Source organism: Stegostoma tigrinum, chromosome 7, assembly GCF_030684315.1.
Source record: "Stegostoma tigrinum isolate sSteTig4 chromosome 7, sSteTig4.hap1, whole genome shotgun sequence".
Classification (NCBI taxonomy): Eukaryota; Metazoa; Chordata; class Chondrichthyes; order Orectolobiformes; family Stegostomatidae; genus Stegostoma; species Stegostoma tigrinum.
The window spans coordinates 5,875,483-5,888,135 of record NC_081360.1 but is presented as its reverse complement, the minus strand read 5'-3'; the positions used below and the strand labels follow the sequence as shown (position 1 = coordinate 5,888,135).

The 12,653-nt window shown below is 43.6% G+C and overlaps 1 protein-coding gene across 6 annotated transcripts in view; it reads left to right on the top strand.

The window, feature by feature from the left end:
- The window catches only part of pcnt (pericentrin), a 323,443-nt gene that overhangs the window by 59,574 nt on the left and 251,216 nt on the right, over positions 1-12,653 (top strand). For all 6 annotated transcript variants that reach the window (XM_048534231.2, XM_059647013.1, XM_048534228.2 and 3 more), the window contains 4 exons: positions 811-903; positions 2,195-2,371; positions 5,819-6,074; positions 11,104-11,183. In XM_048534231.2, the coding sequence (XP_048390188.2) occupies positions 811-903; positions 2,195-2,371; positions 5,819-6,074; positions 11,104-11,183 (606 nt within the window). The remainder of the gene's footprint in view (positions 1-810; positions 904-2,194; positions 2,372-5,818; positions 6,075-11,103; positions 11,184-12,653) is intronic.

The following is a 12,653-nucleotide window of genomic DNA, read 5'->3' as shown; positions in this document are numbered from 1 at the left end:
GAATCCCGCCATGGTGGATGGTGGAATTTGAATTCAGTAACTATCTGGAATTAAGAGTCTAATGATGATCATAAATCCATTGCGAATGGGTTCACTAGTGTCCTTTAGAAAAGGAAACTGCTATCCCTAACTGGTCTGGCCTATATGTGACTCCAGACCCATAGCAATGTGGTTGTCTCTGACTGCCCTCTGGGTAATTATGGATGGCCAATAAATGCTGCCTGGCCAGCGACACCCACATCTTGTGAGCAAATAAAGAAAAAAAATAAATTCAATGGCCTAAATTGAATTATACTTTGGCCCATCCCCCTATGCCCTTGAAGTTGATTGTGAGCTGCCTTCTTGGATCATCACAGTCGTGTGGTATAGATAGACGCAAATCCATTAGGAAGGAAATTTCAAGATATTGAACCTAGCGACAGTGGAAAAATTTATTGTTTCAAAGAAACCCCTGCCTCCCTTGGTTTAGCTCTAGGAACAAAGCATATTGAACCAAGCTCCTCGGCCACGTTTTCTTGAATTTACACGTTTCCTCAGGTTCCTGTCATGAACGGAATCTCTTAATCAAAATGTCAAATTTAGCTTTTTGCCCAAGTGACTTACTGTTGATATATCTATAGGTTTATATTATGGATAGTGATCCCTGAAGGTTGTTATGCAGAAATTTATCTTTGCCCAAGTGTTTAGAACGAAAATGTTTTGTAATAAGGGAGGCATGAAAATAATTGTAAGGTAGAATGAGTAAAGCAAAATGTTTATTTTTGACACATGCTTGATTGTTGCATTAGTGATCTTCTGTATTCGTTACAGTCAGATGAATTGAATGCAGAAGTGAAAAAGGCATTTGACTTGCAACAGAAACAGGAAGATGAAAGAAGAAAACAAATTGGATTAATTAAACGGGCAAGTATTCTGGCAGATGTTAGGTGTCACCCGCTTGGTGTACCTCGTAATCTCTGACAGAAAAAGAATGACCAATAGAATTTTTCAGATTTTATACTCTTGATGCATTTGTTTCCTTTCATGTGAGATCTGAATTAAAATCTGCACAAAAAATGGAAGATGAGAATCTAAATTTAAGCAGAGCTTTCTTCTAACCTTGTATCATTCTGACTAGTTATCTTGAGGAATTTTGCTGTTCATTTATAATTTTTGACTGTTGATGACAGTGTCTTATTTTATATGTCCAGATATGGGCCTTGCTGGATAGGCCAGTCTTTCTCATCTGTCCCCAGGTGCCCTTTACAAGGTGGTGGTGAGCTGCCACCTTGAACTGCTGCAGTCCGTGGAGAATAGGTACATTCACAGTGCTGTTACAAAGGTGCTGAAGCTAATTATCTGCTTGGAGTGAAGTCTCCATGATTGTCACTTTGTGTGAATGTCAGCCCATCAAAGCTAGATGTAATCTGCTTGAATGAAAGCAAAGTACAGGTCTAATTCACACTTTCTCGAGGTGTTTTTAGATGGAAATTGCACATTACTGCATCATTAAAACAGCAGTCAATAAGAAGGAATATGACTTGTTAGATCATTGATGTGGAAAAATGGAAGATAAATACAATGAAAAGAATAAAATTGAGGTGCAGACACTTTATGGTCCAATCAAATTGAAAAGCCTGACTGTCCAATGGGAAAGATGGACAGTATTTTGAACCAATATGAAATGTCTGCTCAATCTCCAATCAGTACAGCAATAAGTAACTGCCACAGTTGTTGATTGTCCACATCTGCAAAAAAGCTTTACTTTAAAGCTTATTGCCACTATAAAAAAGTTTCCTCTTTCTGAAATGTGCCCTATTGAAAAAATATCTCAAGTTCCACTGTTCTGTTTTTTCAGCTGACATCTGCCAATTTTGTGCCGATCAGAGTCGGTAATTAAGAAGAGCTCACATTTATATCTACAAGATATCCCAAAATCCTTTAAAGCCGATTAATTATTTTTGAAAAATGACCACTTTTGTTATGTAGGCAAATGTGGTAGGCAGTTTAGACAGAAAAATGTTCACTGAATAGCAATGAGATGAATGACTCAGTTAATCTGTTCTGATGGTGGTAGATAAATGTTCATCACAGCGCTGCAAGAGCTCTGTAGCAACTGAAACCTTCCTTTAGCTCAATTGTGTTAGCTTTCCATAATTTAATGGGGATACTGTTATTTATGCACGTTTGTTATCTTTCTAATCTTTATTACCAGGTTCATGAAAGGGAGCATGATAGAGAGATGAATACACTGATTACTAAACATAAAGAGGAAGTGGAGCAACAGCGGGCACAATTGACACAGGAGCAGCAGGATCTGTTGAATGATATTCAGGCACAGATGGAGTCCGCACATGAAGCAGAACTGTACGAAATTCAGCTTCAAATGCAGGTTAGTTAACACTGGTGAAAGATGCTAACAACTAATCTTATGTATTTTTATTTCTTTCTAGTTTATGTACTGTTTCCAGGATAAGGTAGCAGTGATGGTCTTTTGAGCTGCTATCAATTTTACATTAATGTTACAAGGTATTAAAGCAGAAATTCCAGGTTTTTGACCTAAAACACATGAAAGAATGATGAACATGTCAATGTGAACTTTAGAAGGGGTCTTAAGGGTCAGTCTGTGATTAGATTCTCTATGATCATAGAAGCTAGAATCCCTGCAGCACAGAAAGGGGCCATTTGGCCCATTGAGTCTGCACCAACCCTCTGAAGAGTGTCCCACCTAGACCCACTCACCACCCTATCCCCGTAATCCTGCATTAAATGTAGCTAATCCACCTTGCCTGCACATCCCTGGACATTGTAGGGCAATTTAGCATGGCCAATCCACTTAATGTGCACATCTTTGTGGAAACCACAGTACCTGCTGGAAACCCATGTGCAATGGCGTGAACTTGCAGAACCCAGATAGACAGTCACCCAAGGCTGCAGTTGAGACTGGCTCCCCTGAAGCTGTGAGATGGCAGTGCTCACCACTGAGCCTTCATGCCATCATGTCTATCTTCAGCCATTTTGCCTTTTAATTTGAGATTCTGTGGAGCCAGAGGAAGCATCCTTTCTGCTTTTACTTTGTTGATTATCCTAAACTGCAATGGTAATAGACCCTAATTTTCCTCAACATATTGCTCATTAGATTTGTCCACTCTGTATGTGGAATTGAATCTGAGTTCCTGTTGCTGTAAAGCAGAATGTTAACCACTAAACCACTGTACCACTCCTTTGGTGGTCTATAAACTACTGTTGTTACTAGCTGTTTCTTAGGTTCATCCAAACTATATATTTTTTAAAAACCGAAAGGACTGTGGATTCTGTAAATTAGGATCAAAAGCAAAGTTGCTGGAGAAGCTCAGCAGGTCTGGCAGCATCTGTCAAGGGAAAAACAGAGTTAACGTTTCGGATCCGGTGACCCTTCCTCAGAAGAGGAATTTTTTTTATTCATTCATAGGATGTGGGCATCGCTGGCTAGGCCAGCATTAGTTGTCCATCCCTAATTACCCAGAGGGCAGTTAAGCATCAACCACGTTGCTATGGGTCTGGAGTCGCATGTCAACTCGACCAAGCAAGGATGACCGCTTCCTTCTCTAAAGGACAATAATAAATCCAGAGGGTTTTTCCAACAATCGGCAATGGATTCATGGTCATCAGTCGACTCTTAGGCCATTGCCTTCTCCTGCTAATATATTGATCTTATGTCGTCTTGTCAGCACTGTCCTATTTATTTTCTCTTTTAGCCTATTCTTCCTATATGTTAAATATCCTTTAATGTTCAGTTGCCTGTCATGCTCCCCTTGCAGCTACGATTCTATAATGACAATTAAATCATATTCTTTTACTAGTATCTCAATTCACCTACCGTGCTGTGAATTCCTTATGTGTTCAGATCAAGTTTTTATTTCTGTCTTTTTAACATGATTCTGTAATTTGATCCTAAGATTTGTTTCTGTTGCTTTCCATTTTCATTTAGAATTATTGTACTTCCCATAACCAGCTTTGTTTATGTCCTATAAGCTCCCATTTCTCTAACAAACTAGTTAACACATTTCTCAACAGAAGTAGCAAATCTCTCTTGAGGATGTTAGTTCTGGTTCTACTAAGGTGTGACTCATCCCTAATGTACAGGTTCTACCTGCACAGAACCAGTCCCAGTGCTCCAAGGGTCTCAAGCTGCGCCCCCCCCCCACACCATTTTTCCAGACACTTGTTCATTCACTCAGCCTTCGTATATCTGTGCTCAATAGTGCCTGGTTGTGGAAGAAAGATTACTGTCTTAGTGGAAGCAGCATAGAACATAGAACAGTGCAGCACAGTACAGGCCCTTCGGCCCTCGATGTTGTGCCGAACTTTTACCCTAAACCTAAGATCTATCTAACTATTATCCATATACCTATCTAATAGCCGCTTAAATGTCCCTAATGAGGCTGACTCCACTACCCTCTCCGGCAATGCATTCCACGCCCCTACCACTCTTTGAGTAAAGAATCTACCTCTGACATCTCCCCTGTATCTGCCTCCACTCACTTTAAAAACTATTCCCCCTCGTAATAGCTACCTCGGTCTTCGGAAAATGTCTCTGGCTGTCTATCTATACCTCTGATCATTTTGTACACCTCTAACAAGTCACCTCTCATCCTTTGTCGTTCTGAAGAGAAAAGCCCTAGCTCTCTCAACCTTTCCTCATAAGACCTTCTCTCCATTCCAGGCAACATCTTGGTCAATCTCCTCTACACCTTTTCCAACGCTTCCTCATCTTTCCTGTAATGAGGCGACCAGATCTGGACATAATACTCCAAATGTGGCTGAATCAGGCTTTTGTATGGCTGGAGCATAACTTCATGGCTCTGGAACTCGATGCGTCTATTAATGAAAGCTAATACGCCTTCTTAACAACTCTATTCACCTGGGTGGCAGTTTTCAGGAAACTGTGGACATGAACCCCAAGATCCCTCTGCTCCTCCACACTGCCAAAATTTCAAACCTCTGACCTGATCTAATAGTTAGAGTATTTATGTGGTTGATCCAGCTCAGATTCTGTCATGGTAATCCCTAGGATATTAATAGTGTGAGACTTAGTTATGGTAATGCTCCTGAATAACTTGGGAAGCTAGTAAGATAGTTTCTTGTTGGAGTTGGACATTGCCTGGCACAAGTGTGGCCTGAATGTCACTGCTCTTCCACCAACCTAAGCCTGAATGTAATCCAGGCCTTGCTACATACAAAGCTGGACTGCTTCATTTTCCAACGAATTGTGAATCATACTGAAAATTCTGCAATCATCATTGGCATCCCTACTTCAAATCTTATGACGGAGGAAGGCCTATTGACGAAGCAGCTGAAGCTGTTTGGGCCCACAGAAGTACCCTGAAATGATTGGGGCTGAGGTTGTCTTCTGACAACAACCACCATCATCACTTATACTAGACATAGCTGTAAGCAGAGCGTATTTTTCACCCTCATTACCTTTAACTTCAGCTTTGCTAGGATCTTTGATGTCACATTTGGTCAAATGTTGTTTTGATCTCAAGGGCAGCCACTCTCAGCTCATCAATGGACTTCAGCAGTTCTGTTATTCCACAGAGGAAATATATTTTAATGTAGTTTAAGGAAAATATTCCAAAGAATTAAGATAATTTTAAACTTGTAACTGAATTTCCATTTATGGTTTGATCATGAAGTCACTTCACAAGAACCGATCTCCATGTGATTTCCATTTCCAGAGTTTAAGAGTATATAATTCAAGCTAATGCTCGAACTGATACTCCTGAGGTACCGCTGAATTAACCTGGCCTGTTTACATGATGTCTCTCTTCTAAGATGAGTTGTCCTTTTCCAACAGAAAGGACATAGTCTTGAATTGGAATCCCTGCGCCTGAGTCTGAACAATATGCACAGAGCTCAGCTTGAGCTTCTGCAGTCTAATCTGCAGCGTGAGAAGGAGGAGGCCCTTGCTGAGCTGCGAGAGGTGCTGAATGATAAACGACGCCAGGAGGTGGCAGTACTGCAGAACCAACAGCACATAGAATTGGAGCGAATTCAGGAACAAAATCTGCAGCAAATGGAGCAAGCTGTGAAGAAACACCAACAGGAAATGGGTAGAGTATCTTGTAGGGTGAGGTGGTCTTCTGGATTTGCAACTTAATTTCAAATAGGTACTTTTCTTATACATATGGTACGTACTGAAAGTTCTTGTTGAAAATGCTACTTTTCTTTAAAAAGCTTTCAGTACATAGCATATCTATGATTAATGATTGCCCTAATTTATTTTAATTCTGGGTATTTTTCCTTAACAAATCTGAATGAACAAATCAGTTAGCTTTTGCCTTAGTTAAGTTGTGTTCCTATCGCTTCTCGGTCTTTTGGCTGAGATCAAGTGTGTGTTATACCAAGTGTTCTGGCTTGGTTGGCGCTCTTATGTGCTGAGGCTTAGTCTCAGTGACGCTGATGTCTCAGAGATAATGGAAACTGCAGATGCTGGAAAATCCAAGATAATAAAGTGTGGAGCTGGATGAACACAGCAGGCCGAGCAGCATCTCAGGAGCACAAAAGCTGACATTTCGGGCCTAGACCCTTCATCAGAGACGGGGATGGGGTGAGGGTTCTGGAATAAATAGGGGGAGAGGCGGAGGTGGACCGAAGATGGAGAGAAAAGAAGATAGGTGGAGAGGAGAGTATAGGTGGGGAGGTAGGGAGGCGATAGGTCAGTCCAGGGAAGGCGGACAGGTCAAGGAGGCGGGATGAGGTTAGTAGGTAGGAAATGGAGGTGCGGCTTGGGGTGGGAGGAAGGGATGGGTGAGAGGAAGAACAGGTTACGGAGGCAGAGACAGGCTGGGCTGGTTTTGGGATGCAGTTGGTGGAGGGGAAGAGCTGGGCTGGTTGTGTGGTGCAGTGGGGGGAGAGGACGAACTGGGCTGGTTTTGGGATGCGGTGGGGGAAGGGGAGATTTTGAAGCTGGTGAAGTCCACATTGATACCATTGGGCTGCAGGGTTCCCAAACGGAATATGAGTTGCTGTTCCTGCAACCTTCGGGTGGCATCATTGTTGCACTGCAGGAGGCCCATGATGGACATGTCATGTAAAGAATGGGAGGGGTGTTGAAATGGTTCGCGACTGGGAGGTGCAGTCATTTATTGCGAACCGAGCGGAGGTGTTCTGCAAAGCGGTCCCCAAGCCTCCGCTTGGTTTCCCCAATGTAGAGGAAGCCACACCGGGTACAATGGGTACAGTATACCACGTTGGCAGATGTGCAGGTGAACCTCTGCTTATTATTGAAAGCCATCTTGGGGCCTGGGATAGGGGTGAGGGAGGAGGTGTGGGGGCAAGTGTAGCATTTCCTGCGGTTGCAGGGGAAGGTGCTGGGTGTGGTGGGGTTGGAGAGGAGTGTGGAGCGAAGAAGGGAGTCACGGAGAGAGTTGTCTCTCCGGAAGGCAGACAAGGGTGGGGATGGAAAAATGTCTTGGGTGGTGGGGTCGGATTGTAGATGGCGGAAGTGTCGGAGGATGATGCGTTGTATCCGGAGGTTGGTGGGGTGGTGTGTGAGAATGAGGGGGATCCTCTTTGGGCGGTAGTGGTGGGGGCGGGCTGTGAGGGATGTGTTGCTGGAAATGCGGGAGACGCGGTCAAGGGCGTCCTCGACCACTGTGGGGGGACAGTTGTGGTCCTTGAAGAACTTGGACATCTGGGATGTGCGGGAGTGGAATGCCTCATCGTGGGAGCAGATGCGGCGGAGGCGGAGGAATTGGGAATAGGGGATGGAATTTTTGCAGGAGGGTCGGTGGGAGGAGGTGTATTTCTCCCCTTTCCCCACTGCATCCCAAAACCAGCCAGTTCGACCTTTTCCCCCCACTGCATCACACAACCAGCCCAGCTCTTCCCCTCCCCCAACTGCATCCCAAAACCAGCCCAGCCTGTTTCTGCCTCCCTAACCTGTTCTTCCTTTCACCCATCCCTTCCTCTCACCCCAAGCCGCACCTCCATTTCCTACCTACTAACCTCATCCCACCTCCTTGACCTGTCCGTCTTCCCTGGACTGACCTATCCCCTCCCTCCCTCCCCACCTATACTCTCCTCTCCTCCTATCTTCTTTTCTCTCCATCTTTGGTCCGCCTCCCCCTCTCTCCCTATTTATTCCAGAACCCTCACCCCATCGCCCTCTCTGATGAAGGGTCTAGGCCCGAAACGTCAGCTTTTGTGCTCCTTAGATGCTGCTGGGCCTGCTGTGTTCATCCAGCCTCACATTTTATTATCTTAGGAGTCAGTGTTGTTTGCTATGTTTGTTAACTCATCAAATCAAATTTTAGTTGAAAGAGAAAAGGTCATGTGTTCTTCCAGTCTTATCAGGCTGCTTATATTTCATTAAAATCCGGATGAACTGAAATGTCCACCAATTAAAAATGGAGGTCATGAGAGCCATTTTCTCTGGTCCCTTGTGACTGCCTTTGATTGAACAAAAGTATTGTCACCTTTTGTATTCCATTTGACCTTGAGCTGAACTGCTTACTATGTTGTATCCTTCAAACTTTTGCCATTGTCCCCTTCAAACTTGATTTTATGCGACATGCTCAAATCCCTCAATGGCCCGAGTAACACCCCTTTCCACTTCTGACTCAACTCACGTCCATACCCTCTTATATGTCTTCGATTTCCTTGGCTGCACCGTCAACGATTTAGGCTTGAAACCTGGGATTCCTCCATCTGCAGCGCCTGTCTCTGTGTCTCTCTCTCTCTTTCTCTCTCTCTCTCTCTCTCTCTTCTCTCCCCCGCCCCCGCCAGATCATTGATCCTCCCTCTTTTGATTATTCCCACAGTCAACTTCATGTCTCCTTCCAAGTTTCTTTTGCATTTTTGTCACAATCCAGCCCTACAAGCACTGCATTTAAAGGTGCATTATGTATAAATCACAGAATCCGTACGGTGTGGAAACAGGCCTTTCGGCCCAACAAGTTCCTGTTGACTCTCAGACATCCCACCCAGATCCATCCCCTGTAACCCACCTAATCTGCACATCACTGAATACTATGGGCAATTTAGCATGGCCACTCCACCTAGCCTGCACATCTTTGGGCAGTCGGAGGAAACCAGAGCACCCCGAGAAAACCAGGGTGACACGTGGAGAATGTGCAAACTCCACACAGTCACCCAAGGATGAACTCGAACACGGTCCCTGGTGCTGTGAGGTAGCAGTGCTAACCACTGAGCCACTGTTGCTCAAATGATTCCATTAAAGCTTTAAAGGGAAGATGCAGTTCCTATGTGCTGTTCCATGGACAATTATGTGATGAATTGTTTGTGCTGGGGGCTAATCAATATAGTTGAATAATGAAACACACAGAAAGCCTGAAAGGAAATGTTAGTTTACCAAACAGATGAGTTTTTTTTTGGCAAGTGTCAATCTTCTCTCCCCCCCCCCCCCCCCCCGCCCCCCCCCCCACCACCACCACCACCACCACCACCACCACCACCAAAATCCATTATTTCCCTTTGCTGAAGGTTAACCAAATATCACCTTAATGTAATTGCGGTGATTATTTTATAGACTTTCCAGGCAATTTATTACATGCCTAACAGTTTGGCCCATTTACTATGAGTCATTTCTAATTTTGTAATCAAATCTAGGTTCTGCACCCTTCCTTCAGTTGAAACAGATTTTTTTTCCATCCATTTGTATGCTTGAAATCAATGCCTTCATTTCTGGAGTTTGGCCTACCTTGGCTAGTTCTAAGGAAGCTTTATACTGAGCTCATGCATCAAACTCCTGTTTCAAATCGGTGATCCAGCTCAAGGGCCCCTAATAATATGATGCATGGTGTTTTGCACTATTTGAATTTTCTCAGGTGAATTTTCTTTGCAATTACATGTTGCTTGACAACAAAATCTACAGTCTCTATGCATTCAGGATAGCATATTTGGAGACAGTATCTGTGAGTTTATCAGGTTTGTGTAGGTGTTGGTGTTTTGCAAGAAATTATAGTGCCTCCATTGCCTGACAGTTCTCTAGAGAAATACCATGCGAAGATATTTGTAGTATAAGCATGAAAGGCAAAGAGAAGTTGTTTATGCTGTTTGGTAATTGTGTGTTTTGAGACTTCCAGCTTGAGTGGGGAACTCATCATGTTGTCATGGAGCTGATAATACAATGAGAATAAGGTCTTCAAAAGTGGGATTTTGGTGAAAGTGGTGTTTCACTTGACATGAGATGAACTGGGAAGTACCATGGAAAATGTACTTTCAAATATGTACTTAATTGAAACATAAATAATCAGAGGGTTAGATAGGGTGGATAGGGAGAGCCTTTTTCCTAGAATGGTGACGGCGAGCACGAGGGGGCAAAGCTTTAAATCGAGGGGTGAAAGATATAGGACAGATGTCAGAGGTAGTTTCTTTACTCAGAGAGTAGGAAGGGAGTGGAATGCTTTGCCTGCAACGGTAGTAGATTCGCCAACTTTATGTACATTTAAGTCGTCATTGAACAAGTATATGGACGTACATGGAATAATGTAGGTTAGATGGGCTGGAATCGGTATGACAGATCGGCACAACATCGAGGGCCGAAGGGCCTGTACTGTGCTGTAATGTTCTATGTTCTATGTTCTAAATGAATTGAAGGTTTTGGTTTCAACCAGAATTCATTGTGTAAATTCACGAGGATGTTGTCTGTAGAAAAAAGAACATGCAGAACCTGGAAACACTGGATCATTATGTTAGAACATTGCAGGTAGTGAAGTTATGTAATAAAGTGTTGAAGGGATCTAGATATAGGTCAAGAATGAGTAATTAGATGCATGGATTAAATTGAGAGATTTGGAGGACAAGGCAGAAAAAGCATTTTGGCATGAAAATTTGTGATTGTGTTGACTTAATTAACGGCCATCAGCACTTGGGCCTACATTCAAGATGAGATTTGATAGATTGAGTAAGAGAAAGAAAGAGATGGCTCATTAACAGTACATTTCTGCATCAGTACTGCACTGATTTAAGCTGGTATCAAGTTGGTTTAAGTCTTTTGAGTGAGATCTCTGACGCCTAGATGAGAATGCTATCCCTGAACCACAGCTGTTACGCTCTCGAATTGAAGGGAGAATAAGAAAATGTAGCAGGCGAACTGACACTTTTTGTTGATTCCAGAGGATTTGAGGAAGGCATCGGAAGAAGCAGCAGCTGTTTTGAAGGCCACAGTAATTGCAGAGGAGACAAGAAAACTACAGGTATGAATTACACTGTTTATTTATATTTTAGGGAAACTTTATTCTTTGGCAGCCAATTTACATCTCTGTCATTATGGACCAGGCTAAACTTCTTCAAAATATTTTAAGAAGGATTACTGTCGTGGGTTCTTGACGCTAGGAATAGAGTGCAAGTGCAGTTGAACACGTGGCTACAGAGCTGGTGTAGGAGGGAGGGCTTCAGATATGTGGGTCATTGGGATACCTTTTTGGGAAGTTGGAAGCTGTACAAGAAGGACGGGTTGCACCTGAACTGGAGGGGCACCAATATTCTGGGCGGGAGGTTTGCTAGAGCTCTCTGGGAGGGTTTAATCTAATTTGACAGGGATGGGCACCGGAATTAAGGATCAGAGGTTGCGGTCGCTGGTGTGCATCAAATAGAGCATGCAGAGAGTCTGTGAGGAAGGATAGACAGTTGATAGGGCAAAGTTGCAGTAAGAGAGACAGGTTGAAGTGTGTCTATTTTAATGTAACAAGTGTCAGGAATAAGGGTGATGAACTTAGAGCATGGATTAGTACTTGGAGCTACGAAGTTGTGGCCATTACGGAGATTTGGATAACATAGGAGCAGGAATGGTTGTTGGATATTCCGAGTTTTAGATGTTTCAAAAGAAATAGGGAGAGAAGTAGAAGAGGTGGGGGAGTGGAATTGCCAATCAGGAATGGTATCACAACAGTAGGAAGGGAGGTCGCTGTCGTCCACTGAGTTAGTATGAGTGGAAGTCAGAAACAGGACAACAGCAGTTGCTCTGTTAGGAGTTCTCCATAGACCACCCAATGGCAACAGAGACACTGAGGAACAGATTGGGAGGCAGATTTTGGAAAGGTGCAGAAGTAATAGGGTTGTTGTCATGGGTGACTTCAACTTCCCTAATGTAGACTGGAAACTCCTAAGTGCAAAGAGTTTGGATGGAGCAGATTTTGTCAGGTGTCCAGAACGGATTTCTGACCTAATATGTAGATAGGCCGACTAGAGAGGAGGCCATACTGGATTTGGTGCTTGGCAACGAACCGGGCCAGGTGTCGGATCTCTCATTGGGAGACCATTTTGGTACAACTCCCTGACTTTTACTATAGTTGTGGAGAAGGATAGGAATAGGCAACATGGGAAAGTATTTATTTGGGGGAAGGGGAATTACAAAGCTATTAGGCAAGAACTGTGGAGCATAAATTGGGATCACATGTTCTCAGGGAAATGGATGACAGAAATGTGGAGGTTGTTTAGGGAGCACTTGCGGGTACTGGATAGGTTTGTGCCACTGAGGCAAGGAAGGGGTGGTAAGGTGAAGGAACCGTGGATGACAAGATACGTAGTACATCTAGCCAAGGGGAAGGAGGAAGCATACTTAAGGTTGAGGAAACAAGGATCGGACAGGACTATGGAGGGCTACAAGGTAACCAGGAAGGAACTGAAGAATAGACGTAGGAGAGCTAGAAGGGGTATGAAAATGC